Source organism: Parasteatoda tepidariorum, chromosome 5, assembly GCF_982258835.1.
Source record: "Parasteatoda tepidariorum strain Cologne lab strain chromosome 5, Ptep-v5.0, whole genome shotgun sequence".
NCBI classification, from domain to species: domain Eukaryota; kingdom Metazoa; phylum Arthropoda; class Arachnida; order Araneae; family Theridiidae; genus Parasteatoda; species Parasteatoda tepidariorum.
The window spans coordinates 96759760-96783533 of record NC_141759.1 but is presented as its reverse complement, the minus strand read 5'-3'; the positions used below and the strand labels follow the sequence as shown (position 1 = coordinate 96783533).

Below are 23774 nucleotides of genomic sequence, written 5' to 3'. Positions count from 1 at the left end.
CCAAAATATTAAATTAAAGTAAAGTTATATGCTATAAAATGGCGAATTTGTCATTAACCTGGCTGTCATTTTCCTGGCTTATGAATGTCAGAACATTGAAGTGTTACCCGAATTCTTTTTAACTGTTAATACTGTAAGGAGGGAAAGCAAATATTAACCTAATACCAAGTTTATGTATGATTGTAATATGCTTGAGAGTAATCAAAGTTATTTATTTATCTAATGATTGATTATTATGCAGAATTTTATTCTGTACATATCAGCAACAAAAAATTTTTTGTTTCTTCCAACAGTGGATAAAAAGAATTAATTTAAGCAATTTATGGTCCATCTAACATACAGGCCTAAGTTGAGTTACTTACTATTAACTTAAAATGACTGTTTTTTAAACTTCTAAGCTAATATATCATTTTCCTGGCATTCAAGATTTGGTGAATTTCTATTTTATTTTTTTTTTCTCGAGAAAATGTCAATAAACTACACTGCTGCCAGTAAGATATTAATAAGTGCAACTAAAGAAGTATACAAAAAAAAATTTAGATTATTTTGAAGACTTTAAATTTGAAGAAATTTTTTGGTCCGAATTGTCATGTTTAGAAAGAATAACCCATATATATATATATATATTTGTGCATGATTTCGTAACTTAAAATATCTCTTTCACTAATTAATGAGTATATTCGAGGATACCGCCTTGAACCATTAAGAATGAGTCCCAGAACGTGAAGATCCGATCATTATATCAGAAATTATTTCGAGTGGTTTCTTTTACACACTTTACAATCGTTTCTCACTATGAGTTATATATTATATTTAGGAAAGTTAATAAAAGACATTGGTTGGACATGCTAATCTGGAAATTAGAGTATTTGTAAAGTACTTAAATAAAATAACGGCATGTTAAGTTTAACCAATATAAGGTATAGTACTTGTTAGCATTACAACTATTATAAGTGTACGTTAAAATACATCTGATTGTCTAAAATAAGTATAGAACCTTTATAACTAGAATCACTTTTTTTAGGTGGGAAATAGAGAATAATCCCATTTACTCAGTACCCAAATCTGCATTTTTAATTAAGTAGTGTTTTCTTTTTAAACTTAACTTCTTAATGCCGATCCCCCAAAAGTAGTTCCTGCTGTGGCTTTATGTGATTGAAAATCAATTATTAGAAATATTTCATAGCAATAAAACTGGTTTTGAATTTTTTTAATCCTTAATCATGTGAAGATTTGATAGATTTCGATATCTTCCTTTTTATTGCTTAAATATTAAGACATTCACTCTGATTGCCATGCTAGTTTAATTTTAATAATTTTTAATTATGATTCTGAATATGTATAATAAGATTGTATTGGTACGTATAATTTACAAGTATTTAAATATTCGTGCTTCCATATAGTGATTTTAAGTACCAGTTTTATGGTGAAATTTCAACAATATAAATGTTTCGCTTAAAAGTCATTATACTATTTTTCCAACAATGAATTGATATTTTAAAATTTTTAGCAACATAAACCTTAAACGAAATTCATTGTTAAAAACATTTTACTACTTCTTAACAATTAAATTTTAATCGTTAGTTCATGAACTGAAAAATATTCATTGTTAAAACACTATATAAACTTTTTCTAAACCATTGTTGGCCATTCTAACTTGTACTTTCATGATTGAATGTGCTTATTAGAGTTCTTGCTAAACAGCAAATTGATTTTGGGGATTGATTTCCTGCGTTTTGATAAAAAGTTTGAGAAATGGGAAGATTCGGTGTTATCACGGATAGTGATGATGATCAAGACGAACCCATCCCCCCTGATTTATCAGAAGAATGCTACCAACACAGAAGAGATGCCATGAGAGTCCTAGAAGCCAATCAGTTTGTATGCATCGACAAGCTTGGGTCTGGCGCCTTTGGCGATGTGTACAAAATGATTGACTATTCCGGCAGAGAAGTTGCCGTTAAAATTGTCGCCTTAGAAGTAGCCAAACCAAATGAAACTGAAATTTGGCCAAAATTATCTCACCCAAACATTATCCCCCTCCTCGAATACGGCTACTTCAATGACCAAGATGTAGCAATTTTTGTGATGCCCGTGCTAAGGGACACTTTGCTACATGCAGTCCAGGACAGGACATTCTTGAGTCAGCCAAGTGCCCTAGACTGCATAAAATCATGGCTTCATGGCATTCTCTGTGGTTTGGCATATCTGCACTCAAATGAGGTTTGTCACTTAGATGTGAAAGCAGATAACGTCTTGATCTCGCACGATAACAAAGCTGTTATCTGCGACTTTTCGTTTCTTGCATCAACAACGAAGGCAATACCAAGGTGAGCAATTAAAGATATGTTTAATATTTGTCAAACTGTGTAGCTTGAAGTATTTTAAGATAAAAATTACTATTATACTCCGTTTTTTTATTTGAATTGTGTTTTTTTTTAAAGTATAACTGACATTATTATCTTATGATCTATTCGACACATTTAAACCGATAACAAAATTTTGAGTTTTTCTAAGAAATCTCCTTCAACTTTGTATCGAAGCAAGCCTCTAATATATAAGATCAAGATCGTATTGCGTTAAGAATGAAATTGTTAAATTGCTTTGAGTTAAAATAGGCTTAAGTTATTTTTTTAATATTAAATTTAACTTATCTTTTACCTACATAATATTACTAGTAAAATGGACCTAAAATTACTAACTGCACTAGCAAGCTGATGGATACCTTTAATTTTTAATACACAATCGCCATTGCTCCTTGAAACAGCTTTCGTACGTCTGTCACCTTAAAGCTGAGTAAAATCCTTTAATTGTGAAGCAATCTTCAATATCATTATTGACCCGGAATACTTTTGTCTCAGAGTAGGAATTTAAAGAGTACTTTTGTTTTATTTTACAGGTTTGAACTTGGATTGCCAGCCTTATATAGACCTCCCGAATCTTGCCTATCGTTTGGTAGTGAAGCAGAGATTGAGGGTAGAGCATATGATATGTGGGCGTATGGCATGATGGTTCTGGAGCTATTTACCAACCAAGCTCTTGTTAGAACATCAGCCAACGCGGGAAATTGGGAAATGGATGTTTATCCAGCCCTGTTTAACATCCTTCAGGTAGGTTTATTCAATCATTTTAACTCATTGAATGCCAGGCTAATTTTACATGGCTTGCCCGTCTGGCCAAAAGGTTAATAACTACAAATTTAAATTTGCAAATATTCGACAGATTTTAGTTTTTTCAAAAGGTTTAGCATGACTAATCTGAAAAAAGTTGTGAATTATATAAGCCTGCAAATTGCTTAGAAATAGTGGTGGATAAAAATTTACTAAATTGAATTTATTAAACCAAGAATCACAATTAATAAACTACCACTTGAAAATATTTATTCGCTGTCCGGAGCAAGTTGGCATCTCTGTGTATATAAATAAAATTATTTTTTTGTGTTCGATATTGCATTAATTTCTTCAAATCATTTTAGTAACGAAAATAATATTAAAAAATTAAAAATTAACTCGAATTATGTGTTTTTAATAATCTTGGCTTCGCCGCTCACCGGTGACCCCCATGGCGCTACGAACAATTTCAGTGCCGGTCACCGGTGACCCCCATGGCATTCGACGTGTTAATAAAACACTAAATTAATTAGGTTGAATGATTACTTCTGGTAATCCAAGCAACACTATATTCAGTTTACTAAAAACCTTTTTTTCTACAATACACAGCTAAATTGAAAACCTCAACAGACTCAAAGCATATTTATTGTATTTTGATCAAAATATAATTATACAAGCCTTTTATAAAAGAAATCAAACTTTAAAAGTTATAATAACTATATTTTTTTAGACAAAAATAATTTTTTAAGCTTTTTTGTATAAAATAATTGTTTACACACACACACAAAAGAAAAAACAATCAAAATCAATTCTGAATATAAATGTGCTATTTCTTTCCTTGGAGAAAATGAATACAATAATACAAAGGTAAGATTCAGTGTGGAACAATGTCAAGCCACATGTTTTTTTTGTTTAGTTTAAAACTTCTATTTTACTTACTAAAACGTGGTAAGTAACATTTTTAAAAAATAATCTGTATTTGCATTACTTAGTAATCACTTATGCAGTACCGTTATACTTTCCAAATCATCAGAAAAAATATAGAACTTTAAAATGCTACGAATAATTATCAAATGCCTACACCGTACAAAATTCCGGTATAAAGTACCGGCACTTTTGTGCATTATACAGTTTACTATAAAATCCATTTTTTTCCAAAATCCATCTATACAGTAATTTTTGCAGTATTTAATTAAAGGTATTCAGTGATTTTAAGGCAAGTATTACTGTAAAATTACGGTATATTAAATATTTTGTACCGGTAGAAATAAATTTTATGATAAAAGAAACCTGCACCCTGAGAGCAAGTAATTTTTTATCGTAATTAGATCTGGAATTTTGTACAGTGCAGACTCTTTTTCAAATCTTCGTAAAACAATTTTTGAAGTTTCTCTTAAGTCTTGTCATTGTTTAACACGTTGAATGCCATGGGGGTCACCGGTGACCGGCACTGATTTTGTTCGTAGCGCCACGGGGATCACCGGTGAAGCCAAGATTATTAGAAACACATAATTCGAGTAAATTTTTAATTATTTTATTATTGTTACTAAAATGGTTTGAAGAAATTAATGCACTTTAGAACACACAAAAATAATTTTATTTATATACACAGAGATGCCAACGTGCTCCAGACAGCGAATAAATATTTTCAAGTGGTAGTTTATTCATTGTGATTCTTGGTTTAATAAATTCAATTTAGTAGATTTTTTTCCACCACTATTTCTAAAAATTTTGTAGGCTTATATATTTTACCTTTTTTTATAGACATGTCATGCTAAACCTTTTCAAAAACTAGCAAAATCTGTCTAATATTTGCAAATTTAGTTTGTAGTTATTCACCGTTTGGTTAGACGGGCAAGCCATGTGTTAAAGAAAGATATCGAAATATTTGTTGGCAGGATCAAAATTTTTTAATAACATGAAGGCAATTTACAAATGTTTTTTTAACTTCTAAAAGGTTATTCATGATTAAAAATTAATTGCTGTTTTTTTCTTATTTAGGGAGAATTTTTCAAGAGTTCCATTCGTGGAATGTTTTCTGAAACGGGCATTTCAGACGGGCAAGTGAAACTTGCTTTGAATTTTATTCACACTTTTCTGATGCCCGATCGGAGAGAGAGGTGGAACGCCACAAAGGCAGCTGACCACTGCTTTTTTGAGAGTGGTAGTCGAATCGGAGCAGGGCCACATCCAAAGTGGATAAATTTTGGTAACCCTAACACAGAAGAGCCACGAATGATAAGCGTGAACATAAATCAGGGTGTGAAACGCGAAGCTGATGAGAGTGTTGAGCCACTTAATGCTAAGAGAGCTAACACTGAATGCAAGGAGTGCGTAATAAAGGTATCGGCGAGAAAAATCGAGGAGTTAAAAGAGAAAGTCGAAGAGTGGGAACATAAAAATGTAGCATTGGAACGGAAGGTTCGGAAAATGAAGATGCAATTGAAAATCGACGAATTTGCAGAGAGAAAAACACCTGTTCCTAAAAAGATCACAATTTCTAACTGTACCCAAACTACTAGCAGTCCGAAATCAATAACCGTGGATGATGATTCGCCTGTGCACATCTCCACGAGTAATAACAACACGATTCGAGACGATACTTTTATGAGTTGGGTACGGAGGAAATTGAATGCCTGCAAAAATCGTATACTTCGATTTAGTTTTAAGTAGTTTGAGGTTGAAATGAAAATTGCTATCATTGCGTGGTCTTCGTAATTATTAAGTGGTGTGTCAACATAGGGTTTCAAAAAAAAAAAAAAAAAAAAAAATTTGAAATAGAAAAAAATATATAGTTAAGCATTCTGAACATGAATTTACTCAATGACGATGACAGATATATTTCACTGGCCCTGCTCTTTTTCATGAAGTAAAGATGATTCAATGGTGGTTGATGGAACATATGGTAGACTTCATTGAAAACGGAATACTGGTCCTAGCATCGAAATTTAGAGAAATTGGATTGCATATTATAGCCAGAATTTGAGGCAAAGTAATGAAAAACGTATTGAATATAAAGTTTTGAACTTTCTGCAAAAAAAAAAAAAAAAAAAAAAAAAAAAACTGTTATGGAATCGATGGAATCTATGGAATTGTACAGTTATGGACTAATCAATGTATTATGCTTCTTAGTAGATGATTGGTCAAAGATTGAACTCTTGTATGAAGTTGAAATGATGACTTTGAATAAAAGGTGCAATGAGTTAAATTTAAAAGGAAGAAAAAACCTTTTGAGTTTTAAAGAAAATCTTCACGATTCATACAAGCTCTGACTTGCATTACTGATGTGATATCAGAAACTTTCCGAAGACAGTTTATCTGTATTGTGAAACGTTAAAGAACTTAGCAAACATTCTTAGTCAGTGAAAATGCAAGGAGTGTTCAAGCAGCTGAATAGAATATTTTGTGCAAAAGAGATGGAAACCTTTAAAGAAAACATGGCGCGTCTCGATAGATCATTGGCCCAAAAGATTTCCTTAGAAAAGCATCGTTAGCGTGAAAAGACAGGTATTAAATACTCATTAATTATATATGTTCTTTATATTTATTCATTAAATATTTGTTATTGCAAATAAAAAAATTTCTATTTTCTGGCAGATGTTTTCATAGAACTAAAAGGAAATAACAGAATCTGTATAAAGGACTATAAATAGAATTCAGTATCCAAAGAAAGAAAATCTCATGTGCAAGTGATGGACATCCTTAAATGAAGTATGATGTGTCTTGATAAATGATAGGACAAACTAACTTTTTTACCTAGACATCATTATCTTGAAAACAGCAGGTATTAAATACTCATAATTTTTAACTGTCAGTATATTTATTCATTAAATTTTAATTATTTAAAAAAAAAACTTTATATATTTCTACACAGATGTTTTCATGGAATGAAAAGAAAAAAAAGAATCTATAGAAAGGACTATAAATAGAATTCAGTATCCAAAAGAAAAGCTGAAGTGCAAAAGATGGACATCTTTAAATGAAGTATGACGTGTCTTCGATAGAACAATCTGACATCCTTACAAGGACATCATTAGCTTGAAAACAGCAGGTATAAAATGCTCATAACTTTTAAATGTTGTAGTTATTTATTTATTAAACTTTCGTTATTGCAATCACACTTTATAAATGTTAAATTTATTTTATTTTTTTAGTGTTTTAAAATTACAAAAACTTCATACTTTTTAACAAGATAATTTGTTCGAATGAGACTTATGTGCAAAAGATAATCATCTTTATTGGAAGTATGGCGTGTCTCGATAAATGATTTCGCCAATCTGCATAGACACTAATGGCATGGAATCGATAGGAATTAAATACTCATATTTTAAAAACTGTTTATTTTTTTATATATATATTTATAAATTTTTTGTAACTACAAAAAAAAATTTGTATTTCAGATATTGTCGAAGAACGACAAGAAAACGAAAGATCTGAAGGAAGCTAAGACTCTGAGAAAAATAACTGGAATAACTGAGAACTTGGTCACGTGTCTGAGATAATTAACTGAGAACGATAACTTTTGTTCGCAAAAAATGATTACTACGAATGCATCAATGCTGATGATACAAATGTGGAAGAATAATTTACTATTTTGCATTATTATTTATACCATAATTGAAAATATGTTTTCTTGAAAGTTTGTATTTGGAAATCTATTCTTACAATAAATGACTTACATTTTTTTGATTATTTCTCGTGTTTCATTCTCATGTTTTATCTTCAATTTCAACTATTCACGTACAATGTCTATTTATCTTGTACTCACATTTGATCCAAGAATAATAATGTCGGATAGGACAAACGTGAAATGAGATATTCTTCATAGTTCTGAAAGTAAATCAGCATAAATTATAGGAGACTTCCGACAATTTTTTTTTCTGCAGAATATAATAATTAAAACAACTTAAAAACTTTTGCAGAAACATCTTACACTTTCACTTGCGGCCTTGATAGGAATGCCGCAAAATGAGAACAAGAGATATTAAAAAGGTTTGCAGTAAACATCTTCAACTTATGATCTAGGGATTGTTTTGGAAATGGTAGCCACAAAATGAGAACAAGAGACATTAAAAAGGTTTGCAGTAAACATCTTCAACTTATGATATAGGGATTGTTTTGGAAATGGTAGCCACAAAATGAGAACAAGAGATATTAAAAGGTTTGCAGTAAACATCTTCAACTTATGATATAGGGATTGTTTTGGAAATGGTAGCCACAAAATGAGAACAAGAGACATTAAAAAGGTTTGCAGTAAACATCTTCAACTTATGATATAGGGATTGTTTTGGAAATGGTAGCCACAAAATGAGAACAAGAGACATTAAAAAGGTTTGCAGTAAACATCTTCAACTTATGATATAGGGATTGTTTTGGAAATGGTAGCCACAAAATGAGAACAAGAGATATTAAAAAGGTTTGCAGTAAACATCTTCAACTTATGATATAGGGATTGTTTTTGGAGATGCTGCTGCAAAAATATTTATTATTTAAAAACAATATGCGATATAATTTTATTAAATGCTGATGTTAAGAAAGCTTAAAAAGTAATAAATTTATTTCATTCGCTTCTTGTTTACTGAGCAAACAGAAATCTCAAATAAGCTTTAAAAATTTAAAACTCAAAAGGAAATGCAAATTTAATTCAAGAACTGTTTGACAAAAAGATTTGAAACCTGAAATGCGAATAATTTTGGTTAAATGCCATACATTGATTTGCCTAAATAAATGAAGAAGTGTGATGTATGGAACGGTAGACAAGTCAATTTATCATAAAAGGATAATTTAATTATGATTTTGCTCTTCAATTTTTGAAGAAAAAAAGCTTTAATGAACTAAAAGAGCATATTTCTGACAACAATTATTTCCCGAAGATGGGAAACACACTATACCGAACACGCAATAGTTGAAAATTAATTTAATTTCTTTTGTTTTGACCTTTTGTTAAGAATCAAAGTTTGCATGCATTAATATAACACACTTTAGCTATTAGTTCTTATAAAACATCTAGCTTTTGACTATAGTTTTTAAAATAAATAGCTTTATAAATAAATATTAAATAAAAAAATTAAACAAAGAATAAAGTATCCATTAAAAATAATAATCCTTTATAAATAAATATTAAATAAAAAAATTAAACAAAGAATAAAGTATCCATTAAAAATAATAAGAGAAAACAGAAATTTAAAAAAAAATATTTCTTGTGTAAACTAAAATGGTGAAAATGTTTTATTTTTTTTAGTCTTTATAAGTAAAACGTATGGCGCTTCACTTTCGAAAGACATGAGGGGAATATTCGATATAGGTAAAAGTTCATGACTAGAATGATGCGTCCTCCGTTTTTCGTTTTAAATATGACAAAAGTAAAGTGATTTTCCCCTTTTTAGTTCACTTAAGAAATCCAGTTTTTAAAATTTCAATTTTATTTTATTATTTTCTTCTAATTTCATGAACACTTGTCTAGGTTCGAAAGTGGACGAAATTTCAATTGGCGATAAAGCTTGCTTGAATTATTCAAAAGCGTTTACAAATTCTATAATCAATCATCTGTCACAGAACCTCAATTGAATTTGAAATACTCTTGCCATTAAAAATATGTTCTATTTGGCGTTAAATATTACATGATTCGCCATTATCGCCCATTGGCGATAATATTTTTACAAATTCTGCTTTTCAGCAATCAGAAAATGACTGAAATTCGTAATTCGTATTGTTATTAGGTGTGGAGGAATATATAAAATATAATATATTAACAGCTTCGAATAATAACAATAACGTACATATTAAAAACAGGAGAAATATCAAGCAGCAGAAAGAAAACATTAGTATATTCTTTATTTTATGTTCCTCGTTGCTATGGGATACGAGACTGGCAGCGTTGAGTTGTAGTAGGCAGGTCACCACATTAGGCATGAAGCTGTAGATAAGATTTTACCTCTCCAGTTTGTTGAAAAGTTGTCCTAATTTTGATTGATGATAAATTCTTATTGCCGATAATTTTTATTGCAGTGGTCGGGAAGTGAATAAAACTTATGCTGTCACCATGCACAGAGATCTAAATGAACTTTTTACTCTCTAATTTGTTTTAAAGTGATAATTAAATTCTCATCGGCGATGTGACGATAAAGTTTTGCGATGGTCAGAAAAGGATTAATAAATCTTGTGTTGTCATTAATCATGGAGCTGCAAATGTGATTTTAGCTTTCTAGTATGAGAGAAGTGGTCTAATTTTTATTGGCGATAAATTCTTACTGCGGATAATGATGATTATAAATTAAATAATCAGTGGTCAGAGAGCGATTGAAACTTCCATGTCAAAATTATATTGTCTCCCTGCACAAAGATCCAGATGAGATTTAATTAACTAGCTAGTTGGAAAATCGTCGTAATTTTGATTGATAAATTCTCATTGGCGATAATGTCGCCATAATTCGAATTCGATAATTCGCCATAATTTCCTTTAAAATATGTTAATTTTTTAATGCATATGCCGGTAACATATGCATTAGAAAGGAATGTTTATAATTTCGTAAGAAACGTAACCAATGGACCCAAGAATCAAATGGGAAAAAAAATCCCCCTATATCCTCGGCTTATTTTTCCCTCCTTCCCAAATTTTCCACTCTAACATTATGGAATCGTCCTAGTCGCTGGTCGATCTCACCTCTTGTGTCTATAGCAAACACCCTTCCGAGTCCTTGACCTTCAATACTGGCCAATCGAGTTCCGGGTGTAGTGCCATCAGTTCCTGTTGCATAGCAGAGAACTCTGCCATTCTCTCTGTCAGCGACACATACTGCATCGTGTTCAGGCACTAGTGCAAGACTGTGTGGCACATGCATGCCATCTGAAATAATAAAAAGAATTATTTGCTAGAGCCTCATAAAAGGTGTTCCATTAAGACCGCTCTTAATATATACTTTTAGAATAAAAATGAAGAATAATAAATTACACTTTCAAATAGATTAAGAAGGAGAATATTATTTAATTTTTTTCAGATCTAAAACGAAAACTTAAAAACTAAACTCAGTGGCGCGACAGCCCATAGAGGGCCAAGGCCTACTGTGCCTATCTCAGTTTTTTTAACCTTGGACTCTGGGGTGCAGAAGCAGATGTTCTGGTCAGGTGGTCAGCCGAACGCGGAACCCGCAGTGTTTAGTTCCCAAGCATGCTTGGTACTCATTTACCGACCCACTGAAGGGATGAAAGGCTGAGTCAACCTTGCCCGGACCGAGGATCGAACCCAGGACCTGTGGCACGGGAGCGCAAATCGCTACCGCTCAGCCACCGGGCGTCAAAACGAAAACTTATGGGGAAAAAATTTCGCCAAACATGATGGGAATTTTCGGGGTGAAGAAGTTTTATTTAAAAACTATGCATCCTATGTTTTTTGTTTCAGGTTTGACATAATAAAATTACTTTCTTTCTTTCTTTCTTTTAGTCTACATGAAAAATTTAATTTTATTTTATTGATTTGTCTCTTTTTTTCAAATCTGCGTCTCTTTGTTTGCTTGGGTTGATAAGTTTTTTGGGCGATAAAAATAAGTTATAAGTTTTGGTTGCATCATTTATGAAATAAATGGCCATTATCATCAGGCCCAAAGAATGGCCCTTGAAATCTGATCTCTCCAGTTAGATAGAAAGTGATAGAAATTTTAATCGATACAAATCCCATTTGTCGGCGGTATGGTAATAAATTAAGCTTTTAGTGGAGAACAAACTATTAAAACATACATTATCATCTTACTCCATTTAAAATTTAAGGTATAGTTAATCGGGCAGTGGTCGAATTTTTGACTGATGATTTATACCTTTCGTCAATAAAGTGGTGATAAGTTTTGCCTTTTGAGGTCTGCATTGTCATCAGACACGTATTTCTCTTGTAGAAGCTCTCTAGCTAGACAAAATTTCTACTGCATGATTCTTATCATTGTCAATTTATTATTTGTATAGTTTTTATCTACTATATTAGTGCAAATTTTGTTAAATTATGCCTAATTTTTACTATAATAGTCTCTGTCGAACACTGTTAGAGTCACAGGCAAATTTGAATTTATGAAGATTTTGTCGCAGATTGATTCTGTAAATTCTTCCTCCAGGAATTTCCAGGGCAGAAAATTTAAAAAATATTATTGTTCAAGCTGGCGATATTATAGTTTATTGAAATGATTTTCTTGAGAATACACCAAGAAAATTAAAACAGGACTCTTTAGAACAGTTTAATTCATTAAGCCTAAATGCATGCTATATTAAGCCTAATTTTTTATAATATTAGTCTCTGTTCAACAGTATTAGGGTCGTAGGCAAATTTAAATTAATGAAGATTTTGCTGCAGAATGATTATGCAAACTCTGCCTTCAGAGCAGCAATTTTGAACAATATTATTGCTCTAGGTAACAATATTATGGCTTTCTGAACTTTTTTTTAAAGAATATACAAACAAAATAAAAATAGGTTTAGAAAAAGTTTAATTCGTTTCGAACAAATGCGTTTTCTTAATTAGATTTGAGACGTTCAAACTTTAGCAAAACAAATATACAGACAGAGCTATGAAGATACCTTTGGATCCGAACTCCTTCAGCAATCGACCATTCTTGGAAAACATTAGAATTCTGGAATTGCAGTACCCATCGCTGACAAAGAAAGTCCCAGAAGGTGTGACTGCTACATCGGAAGGCTGGCATAAATGACTTTTACCTGCTCCTGGCATGAAAGCTTCACCCAATACCATCTCTGGTTTGTTTTCCCTCGCTGGGAACTTGAACACCTGAAATTCAGAATTTCCAAAAATTCACGCACGAATTAATTTTGAACAGAAAACACAGATTTTTAAATAAAATTGCGATTTTATTTAATAATTCATATCGCTGGTTCAAAGTTAAAACGACACTTCTGCACTCACTTCTCATGTTATTTGAATGAGAAGTGAGTGCAGAAGTGTCGTTTCAACTTTGAACCAGCGATATAGTACACTTAAAAAAAGCAATCGGAATCAAATTACGGTAAAAAAGTACCGGGTGTGTGCTTTTTTTACCAAGGAGGTCGGTACTTTCTTAAGCATTCAGGGAGCCGGTACTTTTTACTGTAAAATCCATGTATACCCGAACATGTAAGGGAATAAAAAATCTAATATACCGTAATTTTTACACTAATAACTACGTTAAAATTACCTAATCACTCTAATTAAATTAACATTGCTGTAAGAATGTCGCTATAATATTATACACTGAAAATGGGCTTTACGATAAAATGGTTTTTACACCCTAAGTGAAGGTACTTTATACGGTAATTTGATCCAGAATATTTTTTAAATGTACATTTCTACGTTAAAAAATCATGAGACCCTTTTTTTAATATTATTTTATTAAATTTATTTCTATTAAATTTATTATTATATTTTTATTGATTTTATTCAATTTTAAATTTTTTTATTAAATTTATAAATTAAGACCCGGCATCCAAAATGAATAATTATTTGCAAGATCAATGAGTTTGCAAATAATTATTCATTTTGGATACCGGGACTTCTTACATAAAACTGAAAAATGCTAAAAATATTAGAGCAATCAAACCTATCATTTAGAATTTTGCAATAAAAAAAATGAATAAGACATATTTTTGCAATATTCCACTGATAAAACATCAAAAATATTTACCAATGTAGAAACAGAGACTTCATGAGAATACAGTTGTTTCATAATAGTTCTATTTTATGATACATTTTGTTTTACTGCTTAAAATCTACAAAACTTAGAAATCTTAAATTTCGGAAGCATGTAGAAAAATGCTCAGAGAGTACGATGGAATAAATTATGTAGAGCAAGGATCACCAAAGTGATCGATATCGGTACCTGGCAGTCGATATAGTATAATAAGAAATCTTACCTACCTAGGATGTCAATGAATGACTACCAATGGTATTCAATCCTAAAAATTATGAAAATTGAACTTGTGGTGCCTTGCGGACCTCACAGACTTTTGAAGGACCTGAGAGAAAGCTTTAATTAAAACGCATGAGTAATGCATCCTGATTTGCGAACACTCATTCAACTGCTTGATGATTGGACATCAATCAAAACGTGACTCAAAAATTATGTATAAGAGTAAAAACTGAAACTGGAGAGCTTGCGAATACGATGCCCAGGTGACTTGTGAAATAATAAATAAATTTCTATTTTTGCGTATCTTGCAATTTTTTTGATACAAACGCTACAATTGGTGACCCGGACGTGACATTTCGTACAAACTAATATTTTAAATTAAACTTTAGATATATTGCAAATATGGATATAACGGACTATGTTATTTCGCCTAATTTCTACACCAGTTGTAAATATCGACAGACATTTGCAAGATGTCTGGGATCATATTGGGTCTGTTCCACGGTTTTTTCCACAGACTCGATTGATTTATGGGTCTGTTCCACGAGCTTTTGGAGCTTACTCCAAATTTCTTAAACTTTTGAGAAGTTTATCATTTGATGATAAACGGTTGCAGGGATCTGTTTAGAAGAAATTTGGGTCCGTCTTCACAAAATATCTTTTCCTAAAAACGGATCCTTCACAAAATGATTTTTCTTTTAATCGGATCCTTCACAAATTTGTTTATCTTTGTTATTGTTTTGTTAATTGAACAAACCCTTCCCAGGGCAGAAAAAGAGAAAGATGGATGTAAACGAAATTAGTTTTGTCTTCGGCAGACGATTCTTCCATTATTCGTTCGAAATGAATATTCTACATTCAGCAGTATAGGCTAAATGCCAAATATTTGTATGCTGCATCTCTAATTTAGAAGCAGCAATTGCTGTTTATTTTTGAAAATTTAATTTTTTTATTATAATTTTACAGTGCTGAGCATAATCTTGTATCTGATTACAATTTAAAAACTCCTTGAAAAAGTTTTTTGCAATAACCGGACCCTATTTGCACTAATTACAAATTCATAAAAGCAGAATCCTGGTTGAAAGAATGTGAGTAATTTTTTCACAAAAACCGGACCTTTCACAAAACGTCTGGACAGACCCCTGGGTTGTTAATCATTTAACGGCTGATTTTTTGATTGGTTCCTAATTTCATAATTTTTCACATGGATCAATATTTTGAATATGTCTTTCAGAAAATTAAACTATAACAAAAAAGTTAAAATCTTAAAGAATAATAAAATCCAATTCCCGATTTTTACAAACTTAGAGGACATTTCTATTCTATGTGGTTAAATCGTTCTACAATAAAGTGCTTGACTTCATGTGCAGCTCGTCGGACTACCAAAGCAGGGGAACCATGGCCTCTGCAGAGAATAAAAATTGAGATGGATTGTCCTCGGATCAATCTCAGGGATATTTCACGAACCATCCCCAAAAGCTCATTGAGCAGCTCTAGTGCGACATAAATAAAGTACCTGCATACATATCACTGTGAGACAAAAAAAAATTGTTCCGAACTGGATGATCTGAAAATAATTACCGCTTTTTTTTTTACACAAATTTGAAATTCTCATTGTGAACAAAAATACTCACTTGATGCAAACCTACGTCTGTTAACCACGTGTTTCCAAACCTATCAACTGTCAACCCATGTGGCATAAAAAACCTAAGAGGAAAAAAAACATTTTTCAGTTTTTATTTTTATTTTAATAATATTTTTTTACATATATGAAGTATATATGAATCACAACTATAATTTAGAAATACATGAGTGACATATTTTCAAAAAATGCATGCTATATGATGAAAAAAAAAACTTGACCCCTACTTCACCTTCGAGGTTTGGGGCAGGGATCAACTTTAAAATTTCAAATATCACGGCCCTTTTTTATTGCAGATTCTGGTTTTTCAGAAAAATCACCTCGATTTATCTTTCAGATTGATTTACAGATGTCCTGATTTTTAAAAAGCATCTTGATTGAGCGGCGATGGCTCAAAGGATAGAGCATTCGTCTTGCAATGAGGTGAACTGGGTACGAATCCCAGTGATGGCCGGTTGATACGAATTCCACATCAGGCTTGCACCGACCACAGTGCTGACGTGAAATATCCTCAGTGGTAGACGGATCATGGGTTAGAGTTCCCTTGACGTTAGGCTGACCCTGAGAGGTTTTCGTGATTTTCCTCTCCATGTAACGCAAATGCTGGTTAAATTAATCAAAAACTCCTCCGCGAAGACAAATTTCTCCCAATACATGATCCAGGAGTTCCCTTGTCTTCTGGATTGGGTTCAAAATTACAAGGTTACGGTGTTGAACATTAGTAGTCGTAAACCCAACATTTGGGTCGGCTGTTCAACGACGCTTATAAAATATAAAATAAAATCATCTTGATTGGTTGGTAGGGCAGTGAGCCTATGTCCAAGAGGTCGAGGATTTGATCCCCGCCGGTCGAAGTAAATGTTGACTGGTGCACGTGAAATCTGTTGGGTCACAAAAACCTCCATGTACCCTTAATAAATCATACCTATGGGAGTTCTGATCCAGGAGTTTTCTTATCGTCTGGATTGGGTCAAAAATTGCAAGACTACGGAGTTGCACAGTGGTAGCTGTAAACTCAAAATTCGGTTGGCTATTCAACGACGGTTATAAAATATAAAAACATAAGAATCTTTATTTGTAATTTCTGATGTTATTTGTTATATTTAGTGTATTTATTCCGCATTTGTTTAAACTTTGAACTACAATAAATGTCAGAATAACAATGAACACTCTTAAAAAAGGACTTACGTGTTAGATCCCCAAGTATATAAGACTTTGCCATTACTGGGATCGATTACTACTACTGTATCGTTTGGTATGGCCCCTTGCAGAATGTCTCTCAACCTGAAGCTCAAATCAAAAGTTCTAGAAGAAAATATTAAAATGTTATTATACAAAGAATTAAAATAATATTCTACCAAAAAAAAAAGAAGAAGAATTAAGGATTAGAACTCGAAATTGCAGTCGAGAGAGGCATTTATGGTACCATATTCTCAACGTGTTTTCTATGTTCCACATTTCTTATAGATCCAAACCGGTTTGTAGCCAAAATTGTTTAATTTCTTAACAACATTAGCTACAAAAGTTTGATTTCGACTAATTATGAAGAAAAAAATACTTGACCAGCGGTTACCAAGAAGTATTCTACGGAATCCTAGGATTCCGCTAAAAAATTACAGGGGATCCAGATTTTTTTAACGGTAAGAAGTATATTTATATTAAATTAATAATCTATAATTTATTTAATATTTTGGCTGTTTATGTAAAATGCTAATGAGAAAAAAGTAACTAATTCTTTAAAAAAAAAAATTCAATCTCTTATGTATTAAATAAGTTATGTAAAGACATTATTAAGTATTACTTATAATGTAATTTATAATGTATACTTATAATGTAATGTATTATGTATACTTATAATGCAATGCATAATGCATACTTATAATATAATATATACTTATAATGTTAATAACGTATAATGTAACGTATAATAGATACTTAATGATGTAATGGCATTTTTAAGTGCTATGAAACATTCATAAAAAATTCAAGATTGGCTGCTTGGAACTCGAGGAGAATTGAAGTGATTCTACTTAACCATGTGATTTAAATCGCATTTAATTCGATACCTGTAAGCAACGTCACTATTGTGTCTTGTCTGATTGGCTTCTGAATTAACAAATGTCATGATTTTCCTAGGATGACGTCAGTTACAGATATCCAATTCAAAAAGAATACGTTATTAAATTCAGCAATTAAGTATTACGTTTCTCCCGAAACTATTCTTAACGTTAATAACAATGCTTTTTTGAAAAATATAATTGAACTTATTTTATTCATTTGTATCATATGCAACACCAAGGAAATATTCATTATTTTCAATAATTCATTGTTCACATTAAATATTTCCAATATAAGTTTTATTTATTTTATCGAATATAGTGGAGCACGCATTAGCAACAATTTAGTATTTCGTTTCTCCCGAAACTATTCTTAACGTTAATAACAGTGCTTTTTTGAAAAATATAATTGAACTTATTTTATTCATTTTTATCATATGCAACACCAAGGAAATATTCATTATTTTCAATAATTCATTCTTCACATTAAATATTTCCAATATAAGTTTTATTTATTTTAACGAATATAGTGGAGCACGCATTAGCAACAATTAAGTATTACGTTTCTCCCGAAACTATTCTTAACGTTAATAACAATGCTTTTTTGAAAAATATAATTGAACTTATTTTATTCATTTGTATCATATGCAACACCAAGGAAATATTCATTTTCAATAATCCATTGTTCACATTAAATATTTCCAATATAAGTTTCATTTATTTTATCGAATATAGTGTAGCACGCATTAGCAACAATTTAGTATTTCGTTTCTCCCGAAACTATTCTTAACGTTAATAACAGTACTTTTTTGAAAAATATAATTGAACTTATTTTATTCATTTTTATCATATGCAACACCAAGGAAATATTCATCATCTTTAATAATTCATTCTTAACGTTAAATATTTCCAATATAAGTTTTATTTATTTTAATGAATATAGGGCAGCACGTAGGCTCATTTTATTGGTTAATATATTTACAGTTGCAACTGAAATTTCTTATTTTGAGCCGGGACTCAAAAATCTCGATCATTTAAGGTCTCATAGAGCCGAACAAATTGGGAACCACTCAACTCAACTATATTGTTTTAGAATATGGGGAACGAACGAAGTAAGAATGGATCGCCAGGCTATCCAAAAGGAACTTTACAAACGTAGTTGTGGGGACTGGCGAGTTATAGCGAGCAGAGTTCGATGGACCCTAAATATTTGAAAAAGTTAATTGGAAACATGGTTAAAAATATTTATTTATGAAATGCATTACTGTGCATCCCAGATTCTGTCTCCTCGATGAAAGACGTGGAGGTTTCCGTCACCATCGACGCCAACAGCTGACACTTGGCCTAAATGTGGAAAACCTGGCCATGTGACGTCTTCTTCTACTCTCGGCGACACATCGATCTACAAAAACAAAAGTTCAAAATGTTAAAAAAAACAGCTGGTTTTATAATAAAAGTTTTTGAGATTAAGTACTATGATGAGTTTAATGTTCTTGATAAGTCTTCAATGTTTGTTTTCCAAAAACTAATGGAAGATAAAATAAAATTGACTTGATATTAGATAAAACTTCTAGATGAAATTGACTTCATATTATATTTTTCCTTCAGGGCAGCTTAATTAGCTAGCCAATAAATATTTTTGGGGACGGGATAGCCTCGTCGGTAGGGCGCTGGGCCCATGTCTGAGAGTTCGTGACGATGCACGTTAAATCTGTCGAGTCGCAAAAGTCCTCCATGTTTCCATAACAAATCAGGACCTCTGGGGGTACTGGATATGAGATCGAAAGTTTACTGATTCAGGTCAAAACTACGATCTGTGGATGAATGATTGGATGTATGAATGGGTCCGCCCTATAAATGGGTGCAACGTATGGTGTGGCAGAAGTCGAATTCCTGTCCACAGATGGCGCCACTTAAAGAAAAGAAACGCATTTGCTCGGTTTCACCAATCAAGCTTGCCCGTGTGACAAGTTGCATTAGAAACAACAACATAAATATTTTTATTGTAACTTCGCTTTAAATCTACTTAGAAATATGTAAATTCTGTGACCCAAGGGAACTGATATTTGTAGATGGTCAGTACACGTTCGAGGAAAAAATACAAATTATCTGTTACTTTCTGGTAAAACGATTAAAGAATTATAATTTTAATTAAAAAAATTCCGACTATTAGCCTGAAAAATAAAATGACCATGCCTTTAAAACCGTACTTTTTATTTGAGAAACAATATATTTAAAAATGAATGGGTAACATAATTTGTAAGGAATTTTTTTTTCCCCGGTAACTAAATTTATTCATATAAATTTTTTTTGATGAGTGGTGTGGTTTTGAAACAAAAGCACTTAATTAATTTTTCAAAGTAGGGTAAACCAACCAGTGAAGGAACACTACCCAGTGAAGGAACATTTCATATATATTGATTAAAAATAAGATTTTGAAAGTTTTTCTTTAGATTGATTGGTAACAATAGCTTACTACCAAACAATCGGAAGTCATCTAGCAATGTTTTGGATTACCTGGTCAAATAGAATTATCCGGAAAAATTTTTGAATTTGTTATTATCTCTGCAACACCTTGTTTCTTTGAAAAAATTATAAGGTGAGTGTTTGTTCTTATATGTTTGAAGTGGAATTAATTGCATGTAAAAGTTTTATTTTTCTCATTGTGAAAAAGAGAATTCAAAATATAGTTATTGAAGTTTTATTTTTTTAAGCATCATAGCATAATTAAGTACTCAGATAAGGGGATGTTTATTCACTGGATCACCTAACGATGAAAACCAGAGAACGAACAAATGTTCCTTTACTGGTTTTTTTTTCTAAGTTAATGAAAATAAAAGATAAACTTTAATTTTCTAGTACCTTTAGTGATGTTTCGCATCAAAAGTATGTTAAAAATACAAAAAACAACTTCTAACCAGTGAGGGAACAGGCATGTTCCTTTACTGGGCATAGATTTCCCAGTGAATGAACAGTATGTGTTAATATGTGGACACTTTAATTTTCAATTCATGATTACAAAAAAAAAACATTTTCCAAGTATTTATATGTTATAATTGCAAGAATAGGCTTGTTTTTAAATATTTGCATGGGTTATAAATTCATAAAGAGCATTAAAAAATAACCAAAATTAAGTGTTCCTTTACTGGGTGTTCATTCACTGGTAAGAGCTGTTCCTTCACTTGGTCTTCTTACTACTTGTTATTTGAACCTCCAAAACTTTAAAACAATATTATGTAAGTTCTCAACAATTTTTTACATAATTTGCAATTAGTAACTGTCATTTAACTAAAATTACGAATTTTGAAATTAATATGATTTTTTAAAAGGCAAGCGAAGCTTAAGTGTTACTTCACTGGTTAGTTTACCTTACATTACAATTATTTAAAAAGATTAAATAAATTCGATGTGTGCGTGTAAACTAAGGAACGAGTTACAAATATGAAAAACTTGGTACGAAGCTTTGAGACCTCCGTAAACTATTCTGACGGTGTCATTCGAAAACAAATTAAAAAGTAACTAGCAATCATAGAAAACAGTTAAACAGAGAGAACAATCAAATTTAGGGAAGACTGGAGATATTCTTTCCTTCTCTTTTTATTATAAATAAAACGATTTTGTTTAGAATAAAAATGTTTCAAAAACAAACTTTTTATTTTAATATAAAATATTTTACGACGCTGCAACGACAGTAATTTTTTTGTTACTTTTTCATCTAAATAAAAGTTCAAATCTAAATTAAAGTTTGTTACTTTTTCATCTAAATAGCAATTAGTTAGAAATTGAGAATTTGCTGCACTTAAATTAGAACGATTGAACAACATTCACTAGGAATGTGCCTTAAGTTTGTAAAAATCGTGAATTGTAATTTATTATTCTTTAAGATTTTAACTTTTCACTGTTGTTTAATTTCCTGAAGAAGTGTTTAAAAATTTGATTCACGTGAAGATTAAGAATTGAATCAATCGAAAGATCAAGGGTTTAATGCTTAACAACAATTAACCGTCAAACGATAAACTTAATGTTAGTTTCTTAACTCAACTTTCAAAACACTGACTAAGTTTTATAAAAGTTGAAGCTCAGTGACGTAGAACAGAAGCATTTTATATTTTTGTTATTGAAGAAAATAACGTTAAGAATTATGATAAATATATAAAGTTTAAATTTTTAAATAATTTTTATCCAATTTCCAAAATAATATTTTAATCTTATATCTTATTTGGAACTTACAAAATTGTTTAAAAAAAAAATAACTCAAATTTTGTTACACATAAAATCATCCTTATTAAATAGAATGCAAAAAATTGTCGATTAAGATTAAAGAAAATTAGTGTTTATTTAGAAATCAAATAACAAGTTGTTAAAACTTTATTTGTACTGGGGAAGAAAATATTAAAACATTAAAATTATCGACAAAACATTAAAAAGAGGAACAAGTTGTTCAAATTATACACCGATCTGTTACATATTATCATTGATGAATTTATGATATTAAGAAATATAATAAAAAGAAATATGATGAAAAGACAGAATATATGCTAAATCAAATATATGATAAAAATGAAATTAACTTTTATTTATATAAAAAAACAAGTTGTGAAAATTATGAATTGTTTCATATTTTTTTGATTATTAATGAAACAATATGATGAAATATAATAAACAAATGACATGCTTTTTTAGAATATTTTTTATGATTCTTAATATAATATTTCTTTTTATTTAAATGATTGTTCGGCATTCAATACTTTTTAAACAATGAGTTCTGAAACATCTTTCCTGACATCGAACAGCTGTCAATAGTGATTAAATTAAACTATTGTTTATTTTCAAAATAATGTACAAATTAAAAAGATATTTAATACTGTTCTATCGATATTTACCCGATCTAGCTGGTATTCTTCAATGTTAGGAGCAACAGACGCAAGCGATAGGGATATCAGAGCAGCTATCCAAACAGTAGCCAAGCAGGCAGCCATAATTCTGATCTTTTGACGTCATTTGCAGCAAGGTTTCATTGGGAAAACAGTCATGCGCAGACGCTTTTCCGGTTGCTATAGCAATAGTGGATTTTGGAAATACGTTGTTCTCGTTTTTTGTGCGTTATTTAACGAGATTTCGGATTTACGAGGGAATTTTTCAAAAATGATTTTTGGAATGTTAAAAAACATTTGTAGAACTTTATTGTTATGAGCACGATTCGGTTGTTATATGCTACATACGTCGTACTAGAGCTGCTCAATAGACTATTGGCCACGGTGTGAGATACATTCCTGAGGATTATTCGAGAGCATGAGTTGGATTTAATAAATCGTTTGAGATTTCACACGACAGTTTGATCTTACCAAGGCTTTCTTTTCTTCTTCATAAACTTCGTGAAAACTATTTTATTGAAATTGTCACTGAATAAATCTTATAATCTTCATAAAATTGTCACTGAAAAAAGTGCATTTGAAGGTTCATTAACATATCCTTTCCCTCGAAAGAGTTCTGAAAAAAAACTGACTTGTGCAAAAAAAGTGTTTGCAGATAAACAAATAAAGAGTAAGAATGATAGGTAATAAAACAAAATAAGGACAACTTTATCTATGTCAATCCAAAGGCCAGAGGAACAGATGTATAAGAAATTATAGTCAAAGAAATGACAAACAAAAGATGTAGCTTTACAAATCCTTATTTAAAAATTATAGACAATGAAATGACAAACAAAAGATGTAGTTTTACAAATCATTAAATAGATTCAATCTCTTGCTGGTCACATGCCTGCATGCAACTGTCCATTTGTTAGTTAAAATCAGAGACATAACTGGCTGACTAAACTAGCTAAACAAAACAAAACAAACTAAACTAGCTAAACAAAAAGCAGATGTAGATGCAATAACTATAACTCTGAATAAATTAATTATTCTCAATCATTTCTCCAATAATTCTAATTATTTACTGATTAATTAGTAACTATTTATACTATAAAATTGATATTAGGAACATTAGGTAGTACTATTGTAATTGGAAAATAATACCAATAACTTATTTCAATTAAGTTAGTGGTTTGAAGAATTTCTCCATTGATAATATAAAAATAATT

The 23774-nt window shown here is 30.9% G+C and overlaps 1 protein-coding gene across 1 annotated transcript in view; it reads right to left on the bottom strand.

The window, feature by feature from the left end:
• LOC107452529 (peptidyl-glycine alpha-amidating monooxygenase A) overlaps positions 1-22720 on the bottom strand; it is a 29065-nt gene extending 6345 nt beyond the window's left edge. The window contains exons 1-6 of the mRNA XM_071185167.2: positions 22573-22720; positions 18955-19091; positions 16821-16937; positions 15625-15697; positions 12669-12876; positions 10774-10956 (exon numbers count right to left, since the gene is read on the bottom strand). Coding sequence (XP_071041268.2) covers positions 10774-10956; positions 12669-12876; positions 15625-15697; positions 16821-16937; positions 18955-19091; positions 22573-22668 — 814 coding nt within the window. The 5' untranslated portion in view covers positions 22669-22720. The remainder of the gene's footprint in view (positions 1-10773; positions 10957-12668; positions 12877-15624; positions 15698-16820; positions 16938-18954; positions 19092-22572) is intronic.
• Between the last annotated feature and the right edge of the window lie 1054 nt (positions 22721-23774).